General features: G+C 39.5%; 1 protein-coding gene across 1 annotated transcript in view; it reads left to right on the top strand.

The window, feature by feature from the left end:
* The window catches only part of DNAH14 (dynein axonemal heavy chain 14), a 526,180-nt gene that overhangs the window by 285,837 nt on the left and 218,364 nt on the right, over positions 1 to 21,979 (top strand). The window contains exons 39-41 of the mRNA XM_045397720.2: positions 6,049 to 6,139; positions 7,700 to 7,908; positions 8,590 to 8,842. Of these exons, the coding sequence (XP_045253655.2) occupies positions 6,049 to 6,139; positions 7,700 to 7,908; positions 8,590 to 8,842 (553 nt within the window). The remainder of the gene's footprint in view (positions 1 to 6,048; positions 6,140 to 7,699; positions 7,909 to 8,589; positions 8,843 to 21,979) is intronic.

The raw sequence follows: 21,979 nt of genomic DNA on the forward strand, positions 1-21,979 counted from the left end.
TGTTGCCCAGGCTGGAGTGCAGTGGTGCGATCTTGGCTCACTGCAAGCTCCACCTCCCAGGTTCACACCATTCTCCTGCCTCAGCCTCCTGAGTAGCTAGGACTACAGGCACCCACCACCATGCCTGGCTAATTTTTTGTATTTTTTAATAGTGACAAGTTTTCACCATGTTAGCCAGGATGGTCTCAATCTCCTGACCTCATGATCCACCCGCCTCAGCCTCCCAAAGTGCTGGGATTACAGACATGAGCCACTGTGGCCGGCCCTTTGTATGCCAATTTTGCTGAGAGTTTTAATCATAAAGCAATGCTGGATTTTGTTTAATGCTTTTTCTTCATCTATTGAGATGATTGTGTGATTTTTTTTAAATTCTGTTTATGTGGTGTATCACATTTATCGACTTGCATATGTTAAATCATCCCTGCATCCCTGAAACCCACTGATCGTGGTAGATTACCTTTTGGATATGTTTGGATTCAGTTAGCTAGTATTTTGTTAAGGATTTTTGCATCTATGTTCATCAGGGATATTGGTCTGTAGTTTTCTTTTTTGGTTATGTCCTTTCCTGGTTTTGGATTTAGGATGATACTGGCTTCATAGAATGATTTAGGGAGGATTCCCTCTTTCTCTATCTTGTGGAATAGTGTCAATAAGATTGGTACCAACTCTTCTTTGAACGTCTGGTAGAATTCTGCCGTGAATCTGTCTGGTCCTGGACTTTTTTTGTTGGTTATTTTTTCTATTACCATTTTATTCTCACTGTTTGTTATTGGTCTGTACAGGGTATCTAATTCTTCCTTATTTAGGCTAAGAGGGTTGTATCTTTCCAGGAATTTATCCATCTCCTCTAGGTTTTCTAGTTTATGCACATAAAAGTGTTCATAGTGATCTTTTGTGTTTCTGTGGTGTCAGTTTTAATATCTACTGTTTCATTTCCAATTGAGCTTATTTGGATTTGGATTTTCTGTCTTCTTTTCTTGGTTAATCTTTCTAATGGTCTATCAATTTTATTTTTTCAGAGAGCCAGCTTTTTGTTTTACTTATCTTTTGTATATTTTTTTGTTTCAATTTCATTTAGTTCTGCTCTGATCTTGGTTATTTTCTTTCTTCTGCTAGGTTTGGGTTTGGTTTGTTCTTGTTTCTCTAGTTTTTGAAGTGTGACCTTAGAATGTCAGTTTGTGCTCTTTCAGTCTTTATGATGTAAGTGTTTAGGGCATGAACTTTCCTCTTAGCACTGCCTTTGCTGTATCCCAGAGGTTCTGATAGGTTGTGTCACTATTGTCGTTAAGTTCAAAGAATTTTTAAATTTCCATCTTGATTTCATTTTGACCCAGTTATCATTCAGGAACAGGTTAGTTTCCATATATTTGCATAGTTTTAGAGGTTCCTTTTGGAGTTGATTTCCAGTTTTATTCCACTGTGGTCTGAGAGAGTGCTTGATATAATTTCATTTTCTTAAATTTGTTGAGACTTGTTTTGTGGCCTATCATATTGCCTATCTTGCAGAAATTTCCATGCACTGATGAATAGAATGTATATTCTGTGGTTGTTGAGTAGAATGTGCTGTAAATATCTGTTAAGTCCATTTATTACAGGGTATAGTTTAAGTTCATTGTTTCTTTGTTGACTTTCTGTCTGATGACCTCTCTAGTGCTGTCAGTGGAGTATTGAAGTCCCCCACTATCATTGTGTTGTTGTCTATCTGATTTCTTAGGTCTATTATTAATTATTTTATAAATTTGGGAGCTCCACTTTTAGGCACATATATACTTAGGATTGTGATATTTTCCTGTTGGACAAGGCCTTTTATCATTATATAATGTCTCTCTGTCTTTTTTAACTGCTGTTGCTTTAAAGTTTGTTTTGTCTGATATAAGAATAGCTACTCCTGCTCATTTTGTGTGTCCATTTGCATGGAATGTCTTTTTCCACCTCTTTACCTTAAGTTTATGTGAGTCATTGTGTGTTAGGTGAGTCTCTGGAAGGCAGCAGATTGTTGGTGAATTCTTACCCATTCTGCAATTCTGTATCTTTTAAGTGGAGCATTTAGGCCATTTACATTCAATGTTAGTATTGAGTTATGAGGTACCATTCCAGTCATCATGCTATTTGTTGCCTGTATACTTGGTTTTTCATTTTTTTGGTTTTTTCAATTGTATTTTTTTATAGGTTCTGTGAGATTTATGCTTTAAAGAGGTTCTGTTTTGATGTGTTTCCAGGATTTGTTTCAAGATTTAGAGCTCCTTTTAGCAGTTCTTGTAGTGCTGGCTTGGTAGTGGTGAATTCTCTCGGCATTTGTTTGTCTGAAAAAGACTGTATCTTTCCTTCATTTATGAAGCTTAGTTTCACTGGATACAAAATTCTTGGCTGATAATTGTTTTGTTTAAGGAGGCTGAAAATAGGGCCCCAATTCCTTCTAGCTTGCAGGGTTTCTGCTGAGAAATCTGCTGTTAATCTGATAGGTTTTCCTTTATAGGTTACCTGATTCTTTTGCCTCACAGCTCTTAAGATCCTTTCCTTTGTCTTAACTTTAGATATCCTGATGACAGTGTGCCTAGGCGATGATCTTTTTGCAATGAATTTCCCAGGTGTTCATTGAGCTTCTTGTATTTAGATGTCTAGGTCTCTAGCAACGCTGGTGAAGTTTTCCTCAGTTATTCCCCCAAATATCCAAACTTTTAGATTTCTCTTCTTCCTCAAGAATGCCAATTATTCTTAGGTTTGGTCATTTAACATAATCCCAGACTTCTTGCAGGCTTTGTTTATATTTTCTTATTATTATTATAATTTTGTCTTTGTTGGATTGGGTTAATTTGAAAACCTTGTCTTCAAAGTCTGAAGTTCTCCCTTCTGCTTGTTCAATTCTGTTGCTGAGACTTTTTGGAGAATTTTGCATTTCTATAAGGGCATCCACTGTTTCCTGAAGTTTTGATTGTTTTTTATTTATGCTATCTATTTCATTAAAAATGTATCCCCTCATTTCTTATATTATTATTTGACTTCCTTAAATTGGGCTTCACCTTTCTCTGATGCCTCCCTGATTAGCTTAACAACTAACCTGCTGAATTCTTTTTCAGGTAAATCAGGGATTTCTTCTTGGTTTAGATTCATTGCTGGTGAGCTAGTGTGGTTTTTGGGGGCTGCTAAAGAACCTTGTTTTCTCATACTAACAGAGTTGGTTTTGTGGTTTCTTCTCATTTGGGTAGCCTCTGTCAGAGGGAAGGTCTAGGACTCAAGGCTGTTATTCATATTCTTTTGTTCCACAGGGTGTTCCCTTGATGTAGGACTCTCCCCCTTTTCCTAGGGATGTGGCTTGCTGAGAGCCGAGCTGTAGAGATTGTTATCTCTTTTCTGAGTCTAGACACCCAGAAAGTCTACCAGGCTCCAGGCTGGTACTGGGGGTTGTCTGCATAGAGTCCTGTGATGTGAACCATCTATGGGTCTCTCAGCCATGGATACCAGCACCTGCTTCAGTGGAAGTGGCAGGGGGATAAAATGGACTCTATTTAATGCATTATTTTTGTGCTTGTTGGCCTCCTGCCAGGAGGTGGCCCGCCCTTCCTTCCTTCCTTCCTTTCTTTCTCTTTCTTTCTTTCCTTTTCTTTCTTTCTCTATCTCTTTCTTTCTTTCTTTCTTTCTTTCTTTCTTTCTTTCTTTCTTTCTTTCTTTCTCTTTCTCCCTTCCTTCCTTCCTTCCTTCCTTCCTTCCTTCCTTCCTTCTTTCCTTTTCTTTTCTTTTCTTTCTTGTTTTTCAGACTAAGTCTTGCTCTCGTCCCCCAGGCTGGAGCGCAATGGTGCAATCTTGGCTCACTGCAACCTCCGCCTCCCAGGTTCAAGCGATTCTCCTGCCTCGGCCTCCCGAGTAACTGGGATTACAGGTGCCTGCCACTACGCTTGGCTAATTTTTGTATTTTTAGTAGAGATGGGGTTTCACCATGTTGGCCAGGCTGGTCTCAAACTCCTGGCCTCAGGTGATCCACCTGCCTCAGCCTCCCAAAGTGCTGGGATTATAGGTGTGAGCCACTGTGCCTGGCCTAGGGGGTGGCACTTTCAAGAAAGCATCAATTGTGGTAGTATGGGGAGGAACAGGCAGTGGGCAGGCCCTAGAACTCCCAAGAGTATATGCCCTTCATCTTCAGCTACCAGGGTGGGTAGGGAAGGACCATTAGGTGGGGACAAGGCTAGGCATGTCTGAGCTCAGACTCTCCTTGGGCAGGTCTTGCTGTGGTTTCTGTGGGGAATAGGGGTATGGTTCCCAGGTCAATGGAGTTATGTTCCTAGGAGGATTGTGGCTGCCTCTACTGTGTCATGCAGGTTGTCAGGGAAGTAGGGGAAAGCCAGCAGTCACAGGCCTCACCCAGCTCCCACACAACCCAAAAGGCTAGTCTCACTCCCACTGTGTCCCCCCAGTAGCACCGGGTCTGTTTCCAGGCAGTGGGTGAGCAGGACTGAGAACTTGTCCCGGCTGCCCATCTCCCAGCTGCAAAGGCAAGTAGGGTTTTCGCGCTTCCTCCACCTATGGAGTCTGCACACTGGATTCACGCCTTTCCCTGAGTTCTGACTCAGAGACTTCTCGATCAGTTCAAATTGTTACAGAGTTCAGCTAGAGGTGTTCTTCTCCCTGTGGCCTTTTCCCAATGCCTCTGTCAGCCCCCCCACAAGGACCCCTGTGAGGCAAGGCAGAAATTGCTTGCTAGGGAACCCAGTGAGCCCACAGGGCTTTTCCTGCTGCTTCCTCTACCCCTGTATTTCGCTCAGCTCTCTAAGTTGACTAAGTTCCAGGTAAGGTTCACACAACTCATGCAGATCTTTTTTCATGATCTAGACCTTCAGGTTCCCTAGTGAGGGTGTGTGTTTGGGGGCGAACGATCCCCCTTTGCAACACTTCCACAGTTTGGGCACTCTCAGTATTTCGGCTGTCTCCCCAGTCCTGCAGGAGCAATCCACTTTTTTTGAAGGTCTGGTTCTCTCGGCTTTCCTGATTTATTCTTGCAGTCATTCTGGAGCAAAAGTTCATAATGTGAGCTTCCACATACTTCTTTGTCCATCCAAGCAGGAGCTGCAATCTAGTCCTGCCTCCATCTGCCATGATCTCTGCAAGTCAAAACAATCTATTTAGAGAAAGAAATGCACTAGAGCATAATGATGTATATCCAAGCATAATAATTACTTTTGAAATAGGAATAATAATTGGAAATAGCCTAGGACTTGCTTACTTTGTGATGAGGCTGGAAATTAGTAGGAACTGATTACTATTTGCTGTATTCCTAGGCCGGGTTGAAACACGAGCACCTTTGTCTCTCATTAGAACCTACACTGTGCCCCCAGCATAGCTCTATTGTTTGGTTTTCTCTCCGACTACTGTTGATGGTTAAGGAAACCAGTGCCAATAAGCTGATGATATATTACTCAGCTCTTTTAGAGAGATGAATAATTAAACCTCCCCATCTCAACATAAAAAGGAGTTAATATGTTAATATACATACATCAGAATGTATCAAAGGTTGGTGTAAAAATAACGTGTATTAGAATAACTCGAGATCATTTAATGTTCATTAAAAGTGAAAAATTCTGGGCTTCATCCCAAACCTATTCAATTAGAATCTCCAAGGATGAGGTGTTACAATCTGTAATTTAACAAACTGCAGGTAATTCTACGTATTCTAAAACTTGAGAACTGATATGACGGAAAGTCTAGAAAAAAAATACACCAAAATATATATGGTGATTGTCTGTGGGTAATGGAAATTCAAAGAACTTTTGCTTTCTTCTTTGTGTTTTTCTGTTTTATTTGACATCCTACAATAAGCATGTACGGTCTTTGCAGGGGGAAAAAAGAAACCAAAGTAAAATAGTTTTCCAAAATAAATAAGCTATAGTCACAAGTCAGTTACATTAGGCTATGCTGGTTATATGTTGGTCTTTACAGTTACAGAACTCTCTGCCTTTTATATTTTTATCACTCAGGAAAGCATATTGACATATAAATCCATTGTGGTTGAAAAGTGTTATTAAATAAAAATTTAAAATTATTGATTACACATTTTAGGTTTTCAAACTTGATGCCTCTGATATGACAGATACTGATGATAATATTTTTGAGGAGATAGAGAAAGTTGTTAAAATTCCAGAAAATCACAGTAAGTGTTACTAAATTCAAGAAAGATGGTTAACTGATATAGAAGACAAACTCTGAACCAATATGAGCTATATTTATATGTTTAAACATGTTTTTGACCGGTAATATTTTGTTCCTGTACCATTTATTTGTTCATATGTTTATTTAAAATTTGTGTAGTATTACCACATATTTTATTACTCTGTGTGTGTGTGTGTGTGTGTGTGTGTAATTACATTATATAAGCACTATGGCTTCAATAGTCCTTCAGTTTACAAAAGAACCAAGTAGATATTAAAGGTAGAAATAAATTATGATGTGAAAAGCAGCAGTGGCAATCTACAATTTGCCACTGGTATTGCCTCTGAAATGGGACTCCAAATAATTTGTACATTTCCAGGCCAAAGCATACAACCCAAGTAGATTTATCTAAAATGAACTACACACCTGTAATATGCCAGACACTTTACTATGTGCCAGTGGGACAAAATATGTATATGACCTTGTCAGTCTACTGGAGGAGCACTGACCATTGCTTTCTCCACCCAGGTTGAACTTCTTATCAACACATCCACCATTAGTACATATATAATCCGGACTTTAAAAGAGATTTCTGCTTCTGCTTCTATTTTACTGAATTTTTGTGTGTTATTTTTGGGAGAGTACAGTGATTAGGCACCATTAGTTTCCTTCATGGGACTTTAAGGCAGTTCCTAGGGCAGGTATTAGAGCCCCTCTTAGCAGTAGTGGCTATATGGATCCTAGCTCTGCTCTTGGATTCTTCTGGGATGTTTTAATATCTTTTTGGTGGTTATCTGTTTTCTGTCTGCATAGCGACCTATTCATACCTCCCCTATCCTGACCAATGGATTTTCTAAAACTGTGGAGGACAGTGGTGGGTATAGCATGTGTGCTATGGTCTAAAGGTTTGTGTCCCTCCAAAATCCATGTGTTGAAATTCTAACTCCCAAGGTGATGGTATTAGAAGGCAGGGGGCCGTGGGCAGTTGATTAGATCATGAGAGTAGAGCCCTCATTAAAGCATTAGTGCCCTGAAAAAGGAGCTCAAGAGAAATTCCTCACCCCTTCCACCATCTGAGGACAAAGAATGTGCCCTTCTGTAAACCATTAAGATAGCCCCCCCAGATAAGGAATCTGCTAGTGTCGTGATCTTGGACTTCCAAATCTCCAGAACTGTGAGAAATAAATGTCTATAGTTTATAAGCTATCCAGTCTAAGGCTTTTTGTTACAGCAGCCCAAATGGACTAACACCCTGTGGAAAGAGGAGTAAATGGGTTCCAAGTGTGGTATACTTTAAACTCTGTTTGATTCTTTCTTCAAAGAACATCTAGTTCCCTTTGCTATTCCCCAGGCGCAACATATCTAAAAATTATTCTGGGGTAGGAGGGCAAACTTACAAATCATATTGTTATGCAGAAGGTAAAATTATAGCTGTTTCTCCTAAGCAAATTGTAAGGGTTAATTATCTAATATTTTCTAAGTAAAATAGAAAATTTGCAAGATTGTAATGAAAGAAGACTGACATTATTCTCAGTTACATTAAAAATATTTTTCTCTCCAGATTTTGATTGGCAGTGGATTATCTTAGATGGCCCAGTGGACACCTTTTGGGTAGAAAATCTGAACTCTGTGCTAGATGATACTAGAACATTATGCCTAGCAAACAGTGAGAGAATAGCTTTAACTAATAAAATAAGAGTGATTTTTGAAGTGGACAGTCTCTCTCAGGCCAGTCCTGCTACTGTCAGCCGATGTGCCATGGTCTATATGGTAAGCTTTCAAAAACAAATGTTTTAACAAAGCAAAAATGTTGTTTATGATAGTAACTATTTATTATTTACAGCATTTTATGTTTATTTTATTTTTGCCTTTGTATCCAGCAGCATGAACCCAATAGTTCCAAATCTTTGTGTCTCCCAAAGCCTCATAATCCAGAATTGAATGTGAATTTAATTATTACTGTTCTAATACTACTCTTAGTAATTGGAGTGTCAGTATTTTCCACAACTGGAGTAAACAAATAGACAAATTAGGCTGCTGATATGAATTATTTTTTCAATAGAGGAAGATGTTCCTGGGACCTTTTCATACCCACTCTGACTCTAAGAACTTGGAAAACACATTATGAAGACAGTGGGAAGGAAGTACAAAATATAACATGAAGTTATTAGCTATATTCTCTATTCTCTATACATGAAGTTATTAGCTATAATTAGCCCTATGCTCTAATCTACTTAACTGAATGTTATAAATAAATCTAAATATAGGGCTGACTTCTGGGTAAGCAGTTCCCCTCACCACATACACAGAGCCTCAATACACCTTCCTATACATAATCCCCCAATTGCTTGTTTTCTTGTAAGACCATAGTTAGAAATCACAAATCATTCCAGAGGATGTACCATATTTTTATTTATTTACATAAGATTATATTTTACTTTTTATTATTAGGATCCTGTTGATCTGGGATGGGAGCCTTATGTTAAGTCATGGCTTCTGAAAACTTCTAAAATTATAAGTCAATCAGGAGTGGATTGTCTTGAATTCATGATTAAAAATAGTGTCACAGACGGACTACAATTTATAAAGAATCGTCAGAAATTTCAGCCATATCCTATGGAGGACATAACAATCATCATAACCCTCTGCAGAATTCTTGATGCTTTCTTTGACTTCATGGGTAAAAATGGAGGATTTGAACAAAGTGAGTTTTTCTCTCTAAGTCATGTCAATGATACATCTTAACTAGTCAATGCCAATTTATCACCTTATATTAGATTTTAGAAAATTTCTCAAAGAGCAAGCATTTTTAGTCTATTTGGACCAACAGCAGATATGCACATGGAACAAACTAAAAACCATTTATGGAGGAACATATCAAAAGTAAATTAGTATCATACAAGTGTTGAAGGATCACAGGAAAAATGATTGTAAAGAACCACTAGAGGGTCTCTATTAAAGGAGAATGTTTTCACTGGATTTTAAAGATTTTTAGAGTTAGAAATAGTGAAAAAAACCTGTTCAGAATTCCAGATGTAAGTTGTAATCACACAAAGGCATAATCATGAAAAGTAGTAAAACATATGTAAGGAAGGATAAACAGATTCAGAAAATCATATAGTATTATAGATAAGGTATTGGTATTGTCTTTGAAGTCAGAATCCCTAAATCTAAATGCTGGTTTTATGCAGTTTTTGGTAAGATGGCAGATTAGCACAGGCTCCCAATTCTTTCTCTCAAACCAATTTTGGATTCATCAAACCAATATAGAAATCGTTATAAATCCCTGAGGTGATGTAATATGGTTAGATCCCAACAAGAGGAAGCGGCAACCCTGAACAACCATGGATGCCATGAATAGGAGATAAAGTGGAAGAAAATATTTAGGTGTGTACTTTCCCCATCAACTCAACTCTGAATGGGCTATTGTCCATTGTTTGCCAGTTAGCATACCACAGCACAGCCAGGGGCAGCAACAAAATATCCCATTGGCAGGGAAGCCTATCTAGGTTTAGGGAGCAGGTAAAAACATATTTTCTCCTCCTGCCACCCCTCTTCAAATCTTAAAGCCAAGATGATTAAAAAAGAGAGACCACACTTAGAAAAAGAACAGTGCCAGAGTAGATACAGATTGTTAACACAAAAGTGACCTGCTTTGAAGAGTGACCACTCCCTTCCTAGATTCACACTTCTAAATTCATCAGAAGTACAACCCAGGAAAGTTACAGTACTGGAAACAAAGCAAAAAGAATCAGTTAAAAAAAACAGCAACTGGAGGATGTGTATTAGTTAAAATAACATAATAAATGGGTTGAATGCTGGATTGGTTAGCTGTATAGCAGATTAGTGAGGGCTATAACAACAGCCAAGGAACTCTCAGAATGCATCAGGAAGAGCTAAAGAGGTTAAATATTATGTATTTTAAATATACAACAAATATGTTTCTATAATACAGAAATAATGTGTATATAGTTGAAAGATTAATAAAAATTGAAAGGTTATTCTGTTATATTATTCATATAACAGAACCTCCAGAAAGATATAGTAAAATAAATAGAGGGGAAGAAATGTTTCAGGGAATAATTGCCTAGGAGTTCAGAGAATTAGAGAAAATGTGAGACCTAAGATTGAATAGGATCCTGGAGCATTAAACATGACAAAATATAAAATCCCACACCTAGAAATGTTATATAGATATATTTTCCTACACCTCTTGGATGTTCTGTTCTTTTTTGTTTGTTTTCTTTTTTCTCTTTGTGTTTGTGTTTTGTTGATTTCTATTGACTTGTCTTCCAGTTTACTGATTCCTTGCTCTGCTGCATGGAGTCTGCTATAAGCCCGTTGAAACAATTCTCATATTTGATATTGTGGATTTTATTTCCAGCATTTCCCTTGACCTTTTCTATAGTTTTCATCTCTCTGCTGGAATTCCCTCTCTATTCATGAATGATTTCTTCCTTCAACATTAGATCTTTTACATTTTAAGCATAGTTTTTTAAAAATAATTCCTGCCTGATAATTTCAACATCTGGGCCATCTCTGGGTCTGTTCCCTTGACTGCTTTTTCTCTTGGCAACATGACTTTTCTTAATCTTGCTTATTTTTATGTCTCATAATTTTTAATTGAATACCAGATATTGTGTATAAAAGAAATTAGAGACTAAGGTATACAGTAGTTATACCTGGAAATGGACATACGTTTTCTTCTGCCACATTGTTCAGGTAGTGGCATGGTGGGTTGAGTCAATACTGACCTAGCTTTGGCTTTTAGTGTTACTATAGTTACCTTCAGTGCAACACAGACTTTAAATTTTCCATGCTCCTGTACCTTTCCTGGCAATAGATTGCTGTTTGTTACTTTGTTCAAGGCTCATGGTGGGAACAGGGGAGATTTATAGATTCTCATGTTATAGCCTCATTTTAAGGCAGGGTCTGTGCACCTGAGCCTCAGGCGTGGCATTTCTCAGCAAAGAAACAATTTATTGTGAATATCTAAGTTCAATATCAATTTATGAATAATACCTAAGATTAAAGAAAAATTCTCAGAAATTTCAGAGTGAGAAAGACAATAACAAGAGGAGATGAACACAAGATTTGTTAATATCAATATGGTTCAAGAAGAAATGAAGTAGTGTTTTTAAAGTGTTTTATGTTTAGCTAACATATGATTTAAGCATGAAAAGTGCCAGTCTGCAGGTCCCAGTGAGATCAACACAGAAGGTGGGTGATTTCTGCATTTCCAACTGAGGTACCCAGCTCATCTCATTGGGACTGGTTAGACAGTGAGTACAGCCCACAAAGGGTGAGCAGAAGCAGGGTGGGGCATCACCTCACAAGGGAAGTACAAGGGGTCAGGGAACTCCCTCCCCTAGCCAAGGAAAGTTGTGAGGGACAGTGCCATGAGGAACAGTGCATTCTGGCCCAGATGCACTTTTCCCATGGTCTTTGCAACCTGCAGACCAGGAGATTCCCTTGGGTGCCTACACCACAAGGGCCTTGGGTTTCAAGCACGAAACTGGGTGGCTGTTACAGGAGACACCGAGCTAGCTGCAGTTTTTCTTCATACCCCAGTAGGGTACTTACTAGCCTGGAACGCCAGTAAGACAGAATCATTCACTCCCCTGGAAAGGAGGCTGAAACCAGAAAGCCACGTGATCTAGTTCAGCAGATCCCACCCCCAAGGAGCCCAGCAAACTAAGATTCACTGACTTGAAATTCTCGCTGCCAGCACATCAGTCTGAAGTTGACCTGGGACTCTCGAGCTTGGTATGGGAAGGGGCATCCACCATTACAGAGGCTTGAATAGGTGGTTTTCCCCTTGCTGTGTAAACAAAGGAACTGGGAAGTTCAAACTAGGCGGAGCCCACCACAGCACCGCAAAGCCGCTGTAGCCAGACTGCCTCTCAAGATTCCTCCTCTCTGGGCAGTGCATTTCTGAAAGAAAGACAGCACCCCAAGTGAGGGGCTTATAGATAAAACTCCCATCTGCCTGGGACAGAGCAGCTGGGGCAAGGGGTGGCTGCTGCTTCAGCAGACTTAAACATTCCTTCCTCCTGGCTCAGAAGAGAGCAGTAGATCTCCCAGCACAATGCTCAAGCTCTACTAAAGGACAGACTGCCTCCTCAAGTGGGTGCCTGACCCCCAAGTCTCCTGACTGGGATAAACTTCCCAGCAGGGGCCAACGAACACCTTATAGAGGAGAGCCCCGGCTGGCATCTGGTGGGTGCCCCTCTGGGATGAAGCTTACAGAGGAAGCAGCAGGCAGCAATCTTTGCTGTTTGCAGCCTCCGCTGCTGATACCCTGGCAAACAGGGTCTGGAGTGGACCTCCAGCAAACTCTAACAGACCTGCAGCCAAGAGTCCTGACTGTTAGATGGAAAACTAACAAACAGAAAGGAAGAGCCTCAACATCAACAAAAAGGAAGTCCACACAGAAACCTCGTCTGAAGGTCACCAGCATCAAAGACCAAAGGTAGATAAGTCCATGAAGATGAGGAAAAACCAGCACACCAAGGCTGAAAATTCCAAAAACCAGAATACCTCTTCTCCTCCAAAGGATTACAATTCCTTGCCAGGAAGGCAACAAAACTGGAAGGAGAATGAGTTTGATGAACTGACAGAAGTAGGCTTCAGAAGGTGGGTAATAACAAACTCCTCTGAGCTAAAGGAGCATGTTCCAACCCAATGAAAGTAAGCTAAGAACCTTGAAAAATGGTTAGAGGAATTGATAAGTAGACTAATCAGTTTAGAGAAGGACATAAATGACCTCATGGGCTAAAAAACACAGCAAGAGAACTTCATGAAGCATACACAAGTTTCAATAAATGAATAGATCAAGCGGAAGAAAGGATATCAGAGATTAAAGAACAATTTGATGAAATAATGCATTAAGATTAGAGAAAAAAGAATGAAAAGGAACAAACAAAGCCTCCAAGAAATATGGAACTATGTGAAAAGACCAAACCTAGGTTTGATTGGTGTACCTGAAAGTGGGGGGGAGAATGGAACCAAGTTGGAAAACAGTCTTCAAGATATTATCCAGAAGAACTTCCCCAACCTAGCAACACAGGCCAAAATTCAAATTCAGGAAATGCAGAGAACAATAAAAAGATACTCCTCGAGAAGAGAAACCCCAAGACACATAATTGTCAGATTCACCAAGGTTGAAATGAAGAAAAAAATCTTACGGGCAACCAGAGAGAAAGGTTGGGTTATCCACAAAGGGAAGCCCATCAGACTAACAGTGGATCTCTCTGCAGAAACCCTACAAGCCAGAAGAGAGTGGGGGCCAATATTCAACCTTCTTAAAGAAAAGAATTTTCAACCCAGAATTTATTTATTTATTTATTTTTATTATACTTTAAGTTCCAGGGTACATGTGCACAACGTGCAGGTTTGTTACATATGTATACCTGTGCCGTGTTGGTGTGCTGCACCCATTAACTCGTCATTTACATTAGGTATATCTCCTAATGCTATCCCTCCTCCCTCCCCCCAACCCCACGACAGGCCCCAGTGTGTGATGTTCCCCTTCCTGTGTCCAAGTGTTCTCATTGTTCAATTCCCACCTATAAGTGAGAACGTGTAGTGTTTAGTTTACTGTCCTTGCAATAGTTTGCTCAGAATGATGGTTTCCAACTTCATCCATGTCCCTACAAAGAATGAACTCATCCTTTTTTATGGCTGCATAGTATTCCACGGTGTATATGTGCCACATTTTCTTAATCAAGTCTGTCATTGATGGACGTTTGGATTGGTTCCAAATCTTTGCTCTTGTGAATACTGCCCCAATAAACATACGTGTGGATGTGTCTTTATAGCAACATGATTTATAATCCTTTGGGTATATGCCCAGTAATGGGATGGCTGGGTCAAATGATATTTCTAGCTATAGATCCTTGAGGAATCACCATACTGTCTTCCACAATGGTTGAACTAGTTTAAAGTCCCACCAACAGTGTAAAAGTGTTCCTATTTCTCCACATCCTCTGCAGCAACTGTGGTTTCCTGACTTTTTAATGAATATCCTTCTAACTGGTGTGAGATAGTATCTCATTGTGGGTTTGATTTGCATTTCTCTGATGGCCAGTGATGATGAGCATTTTTTCATGTGTCTGTTGGCTGCATAAATGTCTTCTTTTGAGAAGTGTTTCTTCATATCCTTCGCCCACTTTTTGACGGGGTTGTTTGCTTTTTTTCTTGTAAATTTGTTTAAGTTATTTGTAGATTCTGGATATTACACCTTTGTCAGATGGGTAGATTGCAAAAATTTTCTCCCATTCTGTAGGTTGCCTGTTCACTCTGATGGTAGTTTCTTTTGCTGTGCAGAAGCTCTTTACTTTAATTAGATCCCATTTGTCAATTTTGGCTTCTGTTGCCATTGCTTTAGGTGTTTTAGTCATGAAGTCCTTGCCCATGCCTATGTCCTGAATGGTATTTGCCTAGGTTTTCTTCTAGGGTTTTTATGGTTTTAGGTCTAACATTTAAGTATTTAATGCATCTTGAATTAGTTTTTGTATAAGATGTAAGGAAGGGATCCAGTTTCAGCTTCCTACATATGGCTAGCCAGTTTTCCCAGCACCATTTATTAAATAGGGAATCCTTTCCCCATATCTTATTTTTGTCAGGTTTCTCAAAGATCAGATGGTTGTAGATGTGTGGTATTATTTCCAGGCTCTATTCTGTTCCATTTGCCCATATCTCTGTTTCGGTACCAGTACCATGCTGTTTGGGTTACTGTAGCCTTGTAGTGTAGTTTGAGGTCAGATTGCCTGATGCCTCCAGCTTTGTTCTTTTGGCTTAGGATTGTCTTCGCAATACGGGCCCTTTTTTGGTTTCATATGAACCTTAAAGTAGTTTTTTCCAATTCTGTGAAGAAAGTCACTGGTAGCTTGATGAGGATGGCATTGAATCTGTAAATTACCTTGAGTAGTATGGCCATTTTCACAATATTGATTCTTCCTATCCATGAGCATGGAATGTTCTTCCATTTGTTTATGTCCTCTTTTATTTCATTGAGCAGTGGTTTGTAGTTCTCCTTGAAGAGGTCCTTCACATCCCTTGTAGGTTGGATTCCTAGGTATTTTATTCTCTTTGAAGAAATTGTGAATGGGAGTTCATTCATGACTTGGCTCTCTGTTTGTCTGTTATCGGTGTATAAGAATGCTTGTGATTTTTGCACACTGATTTTGTTTCCTGATACATTGCTGAAGTTGCTTATCAGCTTAAGGAGATTTTGGACTGAGATGATGGGGTTTTCTAAACATACAGTCATGTCATCTGCAGACAAGAACAATTTGACTTCCTCTTTTCCTAATTGAGTACCCTTTATTTCTTTCTCTTGCCTGATTGCCCTGGCCAGAACTTCCAACACTATGTTGAATAGGAGTGGTGAGAGAGGGCATTCCTGTCTTGTGCCAGTTTTCAAAGGGAATGCTTCCAGTTTTTGCCCATTCAGTATGATATTGACTGAGTTTGTCATAAATTGCTCTTCCTATTTTGAGTTGTGTCCCATCAATACCTAGTTTATTGAGAGTTTTTAGCATGAAGTACTGCTGAATTTTGTCAAAGGCCTTTTCCGCATCTATTGAGATAATCATGTTGCTTTTGTCTTTGGTTCTGTTTATATGATGGATTATATTCATTGATTTGCATATGTTGAACGAACCTTGCATCCCGGGGATGAAACCAACCTGATCATAGTGAATAAGTTTTTTGATGTGCTGCTGGATTCGGTTTGCCAGTATTTTATTGAGGATTTTTGCATCGATGTTCATCAGGGATATTGGTCTAAAATTCTCTTTTTTTGTTGTGTCTCTGCCAGGCTTTGGTATCAGGATGATGTTGGCCTCATAAAATGAATTGGGGAGAACTCCCTCTTTTTCTATTGATTGGAATAGTTTCAGAAGGAACGGTACCAGATCCTCTGTATATCTCTGGTAGAATTCAGCTGTTTATCCATCTGGTCCTGGACTTTTTTTGGTTGGTAGACTATTAATTATTGCCTCAATTTCAGAACCTGTTATTGGTCTATTCAGGGATTCAACTTCTTCCTGGTTTAGTCTTGGAGGGTGTATGTGTCCAGGAATTTATCCATTTCTTCTAGATTTTCTAGTTCATTTGCATAGGGGTGTTTATAGTATTCTCTGATTGTAGTTTTATTTCTACAGGATTGGTGGTGATATCCCCTTTATCATTTTTTATTGCATCTACTTGATTGTCTTCTCTTTTCTTCTTTATAAGTATTGCTAGCAGTCTATCAATTTTGTTGACGTTTTCAATAAACCAGCTCCTGGATTCATTTTTTGAAGAGTTCTTTGTGTCTTTATCTCCTTCAGTTCTGCTCTGATCTTAGTTATTTCTTGCCTTCTGCTAGCTTTTGAATGTGTTTGCTCTTGCTTCTCTAGTTCTTTTAATTGTGATGTTAGGGTGTCAATTTTAGATCTTTCCAGCTTTCTCTTGTGGGCATTTAGTGCTATAAATTTCCCTCTACACACTGCTTTAAATGTGTCCCAGAGATTCTGGTGTGTTGTATCTTTCTGGTTTCAAACAATGTCTTCATTTCTGCCTTCATTTCGTTATGTACCCAGTAGTCATTCAGGAGCAGATTGTTCAGTTTCCATGTAGTTGAGCGGTTTTGAGTGAGTTTCTTAATCCTGAGTTCTAGTTTGATTGCACTGTGGTCTGAGAGACAGTCTGTTATAATTTCTGTTCTTTTATATTTGCTGAGGAGTGCTTTACTTCCAACTATGTGGTCAATTTTGGAATGAGTGCAATGTGGTGTTGAGAAGAATGTATATTCTGTTGATTTGGGGTGGAGAGTTCTGTAGATGTCTGTCAGGTCTGCTTGGTGCGGAGCTGAGTTCAATTCCTGAATATCGTTGTTCACTTTCTGTCTCAGTGATCTGTCTAATGTTGACAGTGGGGTGTTAAAGTCTCCCATTATTATTGTGTGGGAGTCTAAGTCTCTTTGTAGGTCTCTAAGGACTTGCTTGATGAATCTGGGCTCTGCTGTAATGGGTGCATATATATTTAGGATAGTTAGCTCTTCTGGTTGAATTGATCCCTTCATCATTATGTAATGTCCTTGTCTCTTTTGATCTTTGTTTGTTTAAAGTCTGTTTTATCAGAGACTAGGATTGCAACCCCTGCCTTTTTTTGTTTTCCATTTGCTTGGTAGATCTTCCTCCATCCCTCTATTTTGAGCCTCTGTGTGTCTCTGCATGTGAGATGGGTCTCCTGAATACAGCACACTGATGGGTCTTGACTCTTTATCCAATTTGCCAGTTGTGTCTTTTAATTGGAGCATTTAGCCCATTTACATTTAAGGTTAGTATTGTTATGTGTGAATTTGATCATGTCATTATGAATTTAGCTGGTTATTTTGCTACTTAGTTGATGTAGTTTCTTCCTAGCATTGACGGTCTTTACAATTTGGCATGTTTTTGCAGTGGCTGGTACCAGTTGTTCCTTTCCATGTTTAATGCTTCTTTCAGCAGCTCTTGTAAGGCAGGCCTGATGGTGACCAAATCTCTCAGCATATGCTTGTCTGTAAAGGATTTTATTTCTCCTTCACTTATGAAACTTAGTTTGGCTGGATATGAAATTCTGGGTTGAAAATTCTTTAAGAATGTTGAATATTGGCTCCCACTCTCTTTTGACTTGTAGAGTTTCTGCCAAGAGGTCCACTGTTAGTCTGATGGGCTTCCCTTTGTGTGTAACCTGACCTTTCTCTCTGGCTGCCCTGTACAATTTTTCCTTCATTTCAACTTTGGCGAATCTGACAATTATGTGTCTTGGAGTTGCTCTTCTCGAGGAGTATCTTTGTGATGTTCTCTGTATTTTCTTAATTTGAATGTTGGCCTGCTTCACTAGGTTGGGGAAGTTCTCCTGGATAATATCCCAAAGAGTGTTTTCCGACTTGGTTCCATTCTCCCTGTCACTTTCAGGTGCACCAATCAGATGTAGATTTGGTCTTTTCACATAGTCCCATATTTCTTGGAGGCTTTATTCATTTCTTTTTACTCTTTTCTCTAAAATTCTCGCTTCATTTCATTCATTTGATCTTCAGTCACTGATACCCTTTCTTCCACTTGATCAAATTGGCTACTGAAGCTTGTGCATGCATCACATAGTTATTGTGCCATTGTTTTCAGTTCCTTCAGGTCATTTAAGGACTTCTCTACACTATTTATTCTAGTTAGCCATTTGTCTAATCTTTTTTCAAGGTTTTTAGCTTCTTTGCGATGGGTTCAAACATCCTCCTTTAGCTCGGAGAAGTTTGTTATGACCAATCTTCTGAAGCCTTCTTCTATCAACTCATCAAAGTCATTCTCTGTCCAGCTTTGTTCCATTGTTGGCGAGGAGCTGCTTTCCTTTGAAGGAGAAGAGACACTCTCATTTTTAGAATTTTCAGCTTTTCTGCTCTGGTTTCTCCCCATCTTTGTGGTTTTATCTACCTTTGGTCTTTGATGATGGTGACTTACAGATGGGATTTTGGTGTGGATGTACTTTCTGTTTGTTAGTTTTCCTTTGAACAGTCAGGACCCTCAGCTGCAGGTCTGTTGAAATTTGCTAGAGGTCCACTGCAGACCCTGTTTGCTTGGATATAACCAGTGGAGGCTGCAGAACAGCAAATAATGCACAACAGAAAATGTTGCTGTCTGATCCTTCTTCTGGAAGCTTTGTCTCAGAGGGGCTCCTGGCCCTATGAAGTGTCAGTCGGCCCCTACTGGGAAGTGTCTCCCAGTTAGGCTTCTCAGGGGTCAGGGACTCAGTTGAGGAGGCAGTCTGTCCATTCTCAGATCTCAAACTCCATGCTGGGATAAACACTAGTCTCTTCAAAGCTGTCAGACAGGGACGTTTAAGTCTGCAGAAGTTTCTGCTGCCTTTTTTTCAGCTATGCCCTGCTGACAGAGGTGGAGTCTACAGAGGCAGGCAGGCCTCCTTGAACTGCGTTGGGCTCCACCCAATTCGAGCTTCCTGGCTGCTTTATTTACCTACTCAAGCCTCAGCAATGGTGGACACCCCTCTCCCAGCCTTGCTGTTACCTTGCAGTTCAATCTCAGACTGCTGTGCTAGCAGTGAGTGAGTCCCATGGGTGTGGGACCCTCCGAGCCAGGCACAGGATATAATCTCCTGGTGTGCCGTTTGCTAAGGCCATTGGAAAAGAGCAGTATTAGGGTGGGAGTGTCCCGATTTTCCAGCTACCGTCTCTCACGGCCTCCCTTTGCTAGGAAAGGGAATTCCCTGACCCCTTGTGCTTCGTGGGTGAGGCAATGCCCCATCCTGCTCCTTGGGCTGCACCCACTGTCTGACAAGCCCCAGTGAGATGAACCCAGTACCTCAGTTGGATATGCAGAAATCACCCGTCTTCTGCATTGCTTATGCTGGGAGCTGCAGACTGGAGCTGTTCCTATTCGGCCATCTTGGAACCTCCTAGTCCCAACCTAGAATTTAATATCCAGCCAAACTAAGCTTCATAAGCGAAGGAGAAATAAAATCCTTTACAGATAAGCATATACTGAGAGATTTGGTCACCACCAGGCCTGCCTTACAAGAGCTCCTGAAGGAAGCGCTAAATGTGGAAAGGGAAAACTAGTACTAGCCGCTCTGAAAACATACCAAATTGTAAAGACCGTCAACACTATGAAGAAACTACACCAACTAGTGGGCAAAATAACCAGCTAGCATTATATTGATATGGTCAAATTCACACATAACAATATTAATCTTAAATGTAAATGGGCTAAATGCCCCAATTAAAAGACACAGACTGGAACATTGGATAAAGAGTCAAGACATTGGTGTGCTGTATTCAGGAGACCCATCTCATGTGCAAAGACACACATAGGCTCAAAATAAAGGAATGGAGGGAGATCTACAAAGCAAATGGAAAAAAAAAAAAAAAAGAAAGAAAAGCGGTGGTTTTAACCCTCATCTCTGATAAAACAGACTTTAAACCAACAAAGATCAAAAGAGACAAAAAAGGGCATTACATCATGGTAAAGGGATCAGTGCAACAAGAAGAGCTAACTATCCTAAATATATATGCATCCAATACAGGAGCACGCAGATTCATAAAGCAAGTTCTTAGAGACCTACAAAGAGACTTAGACTCCCACACAATAATAGTGGGTGACTTTAACACCCCACAGTCCATATTAGATCAACAAGACAGAAAATTCACAAGGATATTCAGGACTTGAACTCAGCTCTGGACCAAGTGGGCCTAGTACACATCTGCAGAACTCTCCATCCCAAATCAACAAACTATGCATTCTTCTCAGCACCACATCACACTTATTCTAAAATTGACCACATAATTGGAAGTAAAACACTCCTCAGCAAATGCAAAATAATGGAAATTGTAACAGTCTCTCAGACCACAGTGCAATCAAGGTAGAACTCAGGATTAACAAACTGACTCAAATCCACACAACTACATGGAAACTGACCAACCTGCCTCTGAATGACTACTGGGTAAATAATGAAATTGTTAGCTGGGTAAATACAGAAATGACTACGTTTTTTAAAATGAATGAGAACAAAGACACAACCTTCCAGAATCACTGGGACACAGCTAAAGCAGTGTTTAGAGGGAAATGTGTAGCACTAAATGCTCAAGACAGAAAGCAGAAAAGATCTAAAATCAACACCCTAACATCACAATTAAAAGAACTAGAGAAGCAAGAGCAAACAAACACATTCAAAAGCTAGCAGAAAGCAAGAAATAACTAAAATCAGAGCCGAACTGAAGGAAATAGAGACATGAAAACCCTTCAAAAACTCAGTGAATCCAGGAGCTGGTCTTTCAAAAAAAAAAAAAGAAAGCAAAATAGATAGACAGCTATATTCTGATAGAAGAAAAGAGAGAAGAATCAAATAGATGCAACAAAAAAATAATAAAGGGGATATCATCACTGATCCCACAGGAATACAAACTACCATCAGAGAACACCATAAACACCTCTATGAAAATAAACTAGAAAATCTAAAAGAAATGAATACATTCCTGGAGACATACACTCTCCCAAGACTAAACCAGGAAGAAGTTGAATCCCTGAATAGACCAATAAATGTTCTGAAATTGAGACAGTAATCAATAACCTATTAACCAAAAAAAGCCCAGGACCAGACAGATTGACATCTGAATTCTACCAGAGGTACAAAGAGGAGCTGGTACCACTTTTTCTGAAATTATTCCAAACAATAGAAAGTAGGGACTCTTCTTTAACTCATTTTATGAAGCCAGCATCATCCTGATACCAAAATCTGGCAGAGATGCAACAAAAAAGAAAGTTTCAGGCCAATATCCCTGATGAACATCAATGCAAAAATCCTCAATAAAATACTGGCAAACTGAATCCAGCAGCACACCAGAAAGCTTATCCACAATGATTAAGTCAGCTTCATCCCTACAATGCAAGGCTGGTCCAACATATGCAAATGAATAAACATAATCCATCACATAAACAGAATCAATGTCAAAAATCATGTGATTATCTCAATAGATGCAGAAAAGGCCTTCAGTATAATTCAACACATCTTCATGCTAAAAACACTCAATAAACGAGGTATTGATGGGACATATCTCAAAATAATAAGAGCTATTTATGACAAACCCACAACCAATGTCATACTGAATGAGCAAAAGCTGGAAGTATTCCCCTTGAAAACTGGCACAAGACAAGAATGCCCTCTCTCACCACTCCTATTCAACATAGTATTGGAAGTTCTGGCCAGGGCAGTCAAGAGAAAGAAATAAACTCTATTCAAATAGGAAGAGAGGATGTTGAATTGCCTCTGTTTGCAAATGACAGGATTGTACACTTAGAAAACC

This window comes from Macaca fascicularis, chromosome 1 (assembly GCF_037993035.2).
Source record: "Macaca fascicularis isolate 582-1 chromosome 1, T2T-MFA8v1.1".
Lineage (NCBI taxonomy): Eukaryota > Metazoa > Chordata > Mammalia > Primates > Cercopithecidae > Macaca > Macaca fascicularis.